General features: G+C 35.4%; 1 protein-coding gene across 1 annotated transcript in view; it reads right to left on the bottom strand.

Annotated features, from left to right (window-relative positions):
- Positions 1-2,580: 2,580 nt before the first annotated feature.
- The window catches only part of LOC128983050 (transcription factor collier), a 104,257-nt gene continuing 97,859 nt past the window's right edge, over positions 2,581-8,978 (bottom strand). Inside the window, exons 9-14 of the mRNA XM_054402182.1 lie at positions 8,257-8,411; positions 7,575-7,701; positions 7,217-7,305; positions 6,517-6,709; positions 5,858-6,067; positions 2,581-3,154 (exon numbers count right to left, since the gene is read on the bottom strand). Of these exons, the coding sequence (XP_054258157.1) occupies positions 3,045-3,154; positions 5,858-6,067; positions 6,517-6,709; positions 7,217-7,305; positions 7,575-7,701; positions 8,257-8,411 (884 nt within the window). The 3' untranslated portion in view covers positions 2,581-3,044. The remainder of the gene's footprint in view (positions 3,155-5,857; positions 6,068-6,516; positions 6,710-7,216; positions 7,306-7,574; positions 7,702-8,256; positions 8,412-8,978) is intronic.

Here is an 8,978-nt window from a genome sequence, read left to right as displayed (position 1 = left end):
GTAATTTTATTTATATAAATTTCACACAAGAGGTTCATTGTTGTTGCCAGCTGTCTTTCAAATGTGTGCTGGGTATCAAATCACTTCACTTATATTTTGGCTTTTGAAAAATTATCTAATGTTGGGATTTTAGGATTAACTTAACCCTTGTTTTGATTAACATGTAACATTGCACTTTCACTAGTCGCTCGGGATTTTCTAGGGATTCATTGCCGCGTGCCGTCTGCCTGGCGTGGACCATGTGCCCAGCCAAGGTGACGATTAGTGAACCCAGTGAACCCTTTTTGGCTTGTGCCCAGTCAAGGTTCGTCCCTATAGAAGTGTGGACCGATGTTATATCTCTATCACACACAACCAGTCATCACTCCTCCGTATGACGCGATTACATTTCCATCTCGCGCCACTCTATGTTCCCACCCTCTATCGTGTTATCAATCTGCTGGACAAAACTGCCTCACTGTTCGCGCCTAATCATTCATTCATTAGACATCCGAGTCGTCCGGTCGCAAATATTATTGGTTGTCGCAACGCCACGTGACCGGTCACGTGATGTACGTGTCACATGACGCGTGTGTGAGTGTAAGCCCCCGCAGACAGACTGTCACATTGTCACTGGTCTTCACATCACATCCTCACTACTGTACCAGCTGTCGCGATATATCACTACAATGAACACCGGCATCTTGCTGTACCATAGTAAAGTTATATTAAAAAATCGTAGATTCATTAAATTTTAATTTTCATAAAACTTTAAAATATGCAACACTAGCCTGAATGTGAATAGATTCCAAATGTATTAGTGACATTATCACATCCCCTATATATGAGAATGCAGGCCTGTACAATAGTTCCATTATACTGTGAATATTTTATCTTCATTTTGTAAGGTTATTTTACATTTCTATTATGTTTGACACATTTTTTGTCATATTGAACATCATGAGGTTATTTTTACATCTTGCAAACCCCGAAATTGTACAATACACTACAGATAAATATTACATACCTTAATCTCTTTCAAATAATCACTTGAAGGGCATAATAATGTTAAATTTTTAATCGTGGGTGGCAAACATAAAATACAGCTGTTTCCAGTGATATCTAAACAGACTAACTTTATTTTAAACTACAAATTTGTTTTAAACGTTTTAAAATTAATTAAGCTGTTTACTCTCCACAGTGATGCGAGAAAGTATGTGTCAGAATGCTGATACCGTTTGTTTTAAACGTTTTAGTAATGTACTATCTTTGTTCAAAATATTTAGGTGGCTTGAAGCAAGGCCGGCCTTGCTTGAGGGGAAGTTCCCCCACCACTGATTTGTATTTATTGTATGTTGCTTAATCAGCTGTTAAAATATTATTTTAAGGGTAAGGGTAAAAACCCACTACTTTGTATGGTCACCATTTCATTGAAAATTATTAAAGTATTGAAGCAAAGTAGAGGGGGTAGATTTCATTCGCATAAAACTGCATAAGTAGCCTATTGAACGAAGTATAAATTATGTTTTGAATGTGCGATTTTGTTTTTGATGTTTAACCAATTTGAAATGATCATAGGTCTTGTCAATGTAACCTACCTATTTTATTATTGAAGGCACACAAAAAAAAAACAGCTTCATTTATGAAACTTAACTGAATCTATAAAATTAATATCTAAAAGTGATATATCTAAAGGGGCAATAATATCAGATATTTTTACAAAAAGACTTAATAATCTTTAATACAGTTTTCACAAATACAATATACACAGAACGTACTAACAATTATATTTAGGTTATAGTACAAGATATTTACATCATTTGGCATAGTTTTGGTGATATGTTCGTGAGTGGTAATAAATAAAACAGGTACTCGATAAAAACATTAGCCTGAAATATAATGTACAAAGTGAATATGTACTTAACAGCATTTATAGTTTATCGTTGTTCAATTCAGTTGAAATATTATAGTTCTAAAACTTTGCATTTTTTTGTTATGCACTCTGACATGTTCTCATAGTAAATCTGCCTAAATGTTTCAACATTTTTTTTTTAAACATAATGTTTTTTGGATTCTATCAACTGTAGCTTAAAAATTATATAAATATTTCAACAGTTATTAGTTCATATTCCAATGGGATTGTAGATTAAACATTTGGTCACATCAGACTTAAGATAGGAAACTAAGAGATTTCTAGCAGTAGTGAAGTCGTAAATCGAAAAATGTAAATTCTAGATGATATATCATTTTCATTTAGTAATATGAATTAGCGTGACCATAATATACTTGTCATACAATTTATTTGTATTGAGCAATATTTTGTTGATTATTCAGCGACAAGTTTCTCATTCACTGATAATATTGATCACCTGAATGGATAAAAGACCAATTACTCCACTACATAATCTTTAGATCAAGGATTACTAAATTCTATTTGAGTAACTACATCACTGTACAACACTGCTTTTTACTTACTCGGACTGTTTACTATCAAATAAACAATATATTATGCTATTAAAAATATTATAAATTTGAAAATGATAAGGAATTTTAGAAACTGTTGTGAAATTCAGTTAATCGTTGAACACCTCAATGTAATAAACCAAGATCTCATAGCTAAATAACTATTTGAATACTTTTTATTTACAATATTTACAATATACAGACATACATTAATCAGGTAACAAGTTCAATATGATCAAACCATTTAGTAAAGAACTTAAATTAATGAGATCCAATGTCAAAGTATGAGATCCTAAATTTCAATATTAGGATAACCCATCGTGGTTTTATATACAATAAATTATATTAAAGCGTCTGAGTAGAAAAACTTAATTTTTATGATTGCTATAATCTCTAGCTTTCTGTAGAAAATTGTACTGAAAGTTTGACTATCTCCGGCTTATAAGACGGATCGTATAAAAAGTACATAGGCAGCACTTCAAGTGTTCCTTTGAGGATATGGTGTATTAAGATTGTAACAGCTGTCCACATCATCACTGATATTTTCACTCACTGTCCAGGGCCCTCTACAGCTGGAAGTACCCTGGCAGGTAGCTCTAGGGTTACTTGGACGCGCCAATGAGAGGACTTGACCCGTAGTTCTGGGAGTTACAGGTGGGAAGAGCGAAAGGGTTCATCGTAGCGAAGGGCGAACTTACCAAGCTACCGACTCCTGAAACATGCACAACTAAACAATACCTGATCTCTGTAACAAAACAATAGCAAACGTACTACATCCACAACTCTAAACAAACACATAACCCCAACACTAGATCAAACCATCTATAGTACTCAACTTATAGTAAAAAAAATCAATAATTTGATATTTTGAAAAAGAGTTCATCACTTTATATGTGTGCGTCATGAAAAAAGGGAATTTTGTATTACACCGACCACAACTAAATTAATTTAGGTTACCACGCCTAAGTTATGTTAGGTTAGGATAAGATAACCGGAAGATAGCCTAACCTAATCTAACCTAAACTAACCTAACCTAAGGGTAACCAATTTAGGTGTTGTCGGTATAATACCAAAGTACCTGAAAAATAATATACCCAACGATTTGGATATGATGTACCTCTATCTCTCTCTATGGCAAACGTACTACAATATAAACGAAAATAAGTTGGTTAAATTATTAGTTATTTGTCATTATGAATGAGTAGTATTTGTCATTATGGAGGTAAATCATACAGACTCAGTATAGTGTGTTGTCATTCAATAGCACAATGAAGTGTGTATGTTTGTGTGAGTGTATGCTAGGGAAAAAGAAGATGTTATGTTAAGTAAGTTATGTTAAAGGTATGTGTTATGGTATGGTGTTAAGGGTGTGTGTTATGTTAAGAAGAGATTGTATGTTATGTTATTTTATTTTTTCTTATTTACGAAATTTTTATTTTACTTTAGTTCAAGACTTGTTGTAGATAATTATTATAGGTTAACTGTAAGAAAGGACCATGAGGTCCTAAATTTGCCTCAATAAAGAAGCATTTTCATTTCATTTCTTAATATACGTCACATGGACAGAGCCTTTGGTAAATCAGTACATGATGATGCATGCAGTCAGTCTCAATTTAAGATTGTCTGGATCATCAGTTCCAGACTCTACCAGAAGTTACAGCACAATCTACAGTATGTCTGGTTCTTGTCCAGAACAGCTACGTATAGAAAGATAGTTCTACAGAGTGTCCGTATATGTATAAAGAGGGGAGATCCGCTGTACCTGAGTCTATCCCTGCACTGTGAGATGGCCCCAAGTTGAGGTAGGCGCGGGCCCCCGAGGTACGGGCAGAAACGCGCTTTTCTCTTTGTCGTAATGACCGTACCCCGCGTATTGCTCTGAGGGACCAACTAAAATAATAAAACAAATAACTCAACACAAAGAAATCATAAATAACGTGACATGCATGCATTGATTAAAGTAAATTGCGTTTAGACATACAGGCATTAGTTGCAGTAAAATAAATTAATGAACTGTGCGTGTTTGTGAAAAAGTACACATAAACTGAGTCATAAATCTATTTCTTGTGCATAAACAACCAAATCATAAAGGAACAGTTTTGTATAATTCTACCAGGTAAATATGAGATCTCCCCTCTTGCTGGCAAACGTGAAAGTTCACATGGGGAGTTGTGGTGTATTTGTAGGTGGCTAGTTTACATCATAATTATATGTTGTAACAAAATTAAAATTAAAACCCTAGGTATACAGAAAGTAAATTATGAAACAATTAGAAAAAGTAGGGGATAAAAATAAGAAATTAATTTGGAAAAAAGTTTGATAATTTATCAGTACATAGCTTTTACTAAAATAAGTTTCAAAGTTTGTGGTGGTTATGTATTCTTGTCAAACCCAGAAAATCTACAAAGTAAGTACACTTACGTAGCTAGATATTTTAAATGTTTATACAGGGTGGTAAAAAAGTCCCTGGACAGTTAAATATTTTAAAAATTATGCAGATAGAGCAACAATACTTGGCCCAAAGTTACAGGGCATAAAACTATATTTAAACACATATCCAGTGATCCAATAACTCTTCAGGGGGACGGCCCACAAGGAGTCGGAAGAAAATCTTAAATGGAAGCATAGGTCAATATGCACATCAAATTAAAGGTCTCTTTTAGTAGAATACAATGCCACAAACCGCACTTCAAAAGGTTGATCCTGCGCAAAATGACAGTTGTTCAAAGATTCATTTAAAATACATTAATATTATACGCTTACTCCTCTACAGCCCTAGGAATCGGAAGAAAATTGTTAACGTAAGCATAGGTCGATATGCACATCAAATTAAAGGTCTTCACTAGTAGATTACGATGCCGTAAATTCAGGCTTAAAAGAATGCCTGAGTAAAAAATTGCAGTCGTTCAAAGATTCAAAATGGCGGATTCAAGAAATCTTTGAACATCTGCCATTTTGCACAGGATCAACCTTTTGAAGTTCGGTTTGCGGCATTGTATTCTACTAAAGAAGACCTTTAATTTGATGTGCATATTGACCTATGCTTCCATTAAACATTTTCTTCCGACTCCTTGTGGGCCGTCCCCCTGAAGAGTTATTGGATCACTGAATATGTGTTAAAATAGAGTTTTATGCCCTGTAACTTTGTACCAAGTATTGTTGCTCTATCTGCATTATTTTTTAAAATATTTAACTGTCCAGGGACTTTTTTACCACCCTGTATAATGCAATGGAATGGTGGTACTTAAAAGTTTTTTAATCGGGGGGAAATCTGTTTTATCACTCAATGATGAAGGTTGTACTAAACGTTATGCTTAGAGAGAATTGCAAATTTATAACTGGGTATATACAGATAGCTTTATATTTAACCATCTGTGATGTCAAGTGAGTGGTGTCTTTTATCGACGGTACTTACTAGAGGAGGAGTTGAAGAGGCCGCCGGCGGGAGAGCCCATGTTGGTCAGCTGTGTGGCCGGCGTGTTGCCGGGCGTCGTGTAGCTGCCCCCGTTGACCCCTGACCCCGTGTTGTAGCTGCCCCCGTTGGACGAGTGAGGTGTGGACGCGCTGGACCCGTAGCCACCTCCCCTGGGCGACACGCTACTGCTCTGGGCACGTCCGTAGTCTTCTGTACACAAAAATCTTTACGTTACAAGATATCTTGTATTAAGTAGAAGAGCGTAATGTAAAGTATACTAATGGTTCAAGGAATAGTTTTATTACAAACAAGTTTGTTAATGCAGTTCCCACAAAATAGTGATTTTGTGAACACCCCATATCTACAATTTTCAAATTCTCAACTTAAAACCTTAAAAACTCTTTTGTTTCAATGCAGGATTTTTAAACTTGATCCTCACGGATGTATCAACATCAATTAACAAATACAAAATAATTTTAACCTCCATGAGAATGTCAAAAACGATGTGATAAAACGAACATCGTGATCAGTTATAGCTTGGCAGTTAAGATATAAGCACATTACATTATTTAAGTAATCTTAACACCTGTTTAAAAAGAAAATTTTCCCAAAATCAGTAATTTTCCTCATGATCACGTAGACCTATCATGATGACTCACCCTCGGTCCACTGGCCCGAGCCGTTCTCCTGCACACTGACGGCCAGCTGGCCAGTGTACGTGTTGAACCCTGAGCCCATGGTGTTGTTGGCCATGGTACCCGGAGACCGAGGCCCCGACAGCCCCAGCTGGTTGTTGCGAGGCATGCTGTACAACGCCTCAGCTAGGTCCGCCGCTCTCTTCAGGATTATCTCCTATAGAAAACACATGGACACATTTGATTGGCTAGGCAAAAATCAGAAAACTTTTGTTTGAAGCAATGTTCAATGTTTACACCTTCTAACGTTTTATAAATTCTGAATATACAATACACGTAACGTCAGAGTTAACTGGTTAATACACTTTTGTAGTGTATTTTAAGCTGTTTGATTCTTTTGTTGTATCTAAAAATGTTCTTAGATTTCCCCCAAAAAGGGAAGGTATTAGGGGAAATACTGGATGACGGACATTTGGCGTATATAAACTGTAAGAAGACTGAATGTTGTTAACTGTTAATAGTGTAGGACTTGTAACAATCACGTTAAACAGCTTGCAATGGCCACTTCTCTTATGGAATTCTATTATGTAATTATGAAATTCTTAGGGAATGTTAAAGATTTGTATATCATTCTACCAGATTACAAACAGTATGTGAGAGGGTAGCTTAACAGATTTTTAACCTTTTATTAGTCATTGTTATATTTTTTATAATAAATTTTTACCTTGGGTAACTTCTCCGGGTCGCCGGGATGTCTGGGGATGAGCTTCTGAAGCCTCTGGAACCCATAGTCTATCGTAGGCTCGTTGAGCGCTGCATAAAACACTTTTGTTAATGTAGTTCACATCTTAGTGTTTGGCTTCACACAATTATGTCTAACTTTAAAACAATATAATACACACACTCTTGGTTCACCATCCTACAACTCAATTACAAACTTGAGTACATCAAAGTTTCAATAACTATATTCACGAGTTTTTAGAGGTTTAACACGGTTGTTGAACATTGTACGGTCAAAAGAACTATATATTTTCCCCTGCTAGACTCTTTAAGACGAATAATAGACTCCTGTATATACTTACATACGTAGACGAAGCGACCAGGCGCTCCCTTGCAGAACTGCTTGGACTTGTAAGAGAGGGTGACTTCTACAACCCCAGGGATGTGTCTGGGGGGTGTCTGTACCCTGATGGCGTGGGACGTTATCAACTGTAGGGAGGATAGTAAACTTAGACAATCTATAATGCTTACTTAAACTATGATACGAGATAATGGTATAGTGACTAAACATTAACCAGAGGAAATGTTAGATTTCTTTAGGTACACAAACTAGTTTCAAAGTTTGTGGCGAGTATGTATTTCAATAACACAATAAAAAGTGCTAAAAGTCTACATAGCACAGTGAGTTGACTTTATGACAAAATATTTTTCAAAACATTAAATAAATTGACATTGTTGGGAATATTCCCAACATTTGGACATTATAATTCAACATAGATAAAACATATCTATAAATAGGTTTCAATTTACACCTAAAACACTCAATCAAGGGTGTTCAGTTTGCACAACAAACGATGTTGAGTACAACAAGGATGCTTTGATATATGGGCCTTAGTCACTAACAAGACTACAAGATCGCCCCACTCATCATACACTCATCTCCATTCATACTTGGCTTAAAATACCTACTTTGTATGGTCGACATTTCAATGAAAAGTATAAAAGTCTAAAGTATAAAAGTAGTGATGATTATCAGTGACGTACCTCACTCCAGACCAGCATGGTGCCGAAGACAACCTGAAGGCCGTCGAAGAAGTTGTCACCAATGATGATGACGGTGGATCCTCCACTGGTCCAGCCCTCACTGGGGCTGATGGCCTTGATACAAGGGGTAGCGACAGGCAGCGGAGGGTACAGTCCTGCAACATACAGTGTGTTACAGAATCCTACGACAGAGATTAAAATAATGATATAATGTACTAATATTTTACACAATTTGACTAACGATTATGCAAGTAGTTTGTTCTTTAACGTACCCATACGTTAAACAAATTATTGATAGGCAAACGATGTATTTCTTAGCGTTTTGAAATAAAAATCTCTTGCTTTAGAATTTTACACAGATTTAAAAACAGTTTATTATGATTTGCATAGTCCTTAGAATGTTATAATCAATTTACAACTACCAAACAAAACTAACTGTATTAATTCGAATACGTGAGAATTATAATACTTGATTAAAATGTGGAATATATTGCGGATGGTTGATTAAAGTGACAAAATCTTAAATTGTTAGAAGTTAGTTCAAATCTTTGGTTCGATTCTATCTTGCTTGGAATGATTCGACATGAGCTTGGTGAAACCAACAACGTAAAAATCGATACAATTTATCTTGAAAACTATGCGGTTTGAAATGTTTTTTAACTGAAGAAGTTCGAGTATATCGATTTGAAATAAAACTCACTTACCTACTAACTAACTACATT

Source organism: Macrosteles quadrilineatus, unplaced genomic scaffold (genome assembly GCF_028750875.1).
Source record: "Macrosteles quadrilineatus isolate MER2022 unplaced genomic scaffold, UCM_ALF_1.0 Scaffold_1__1_contigs__length_201487025, whole genome shotgun sequence".
Taxonomy (NCBI): domain Eukaryota; kingdom Metazoa; phylum Arthropoda; class Insecta; order Hemiptera; family Cicadellidae; genus Macrosteles; species Macrosteles quadrilineatus.
The sequence above is the reverse complement of the archived record's forward strand: the minus strand, read 5'-3'. Positions and strand labels throughout refer to the sequence as shown.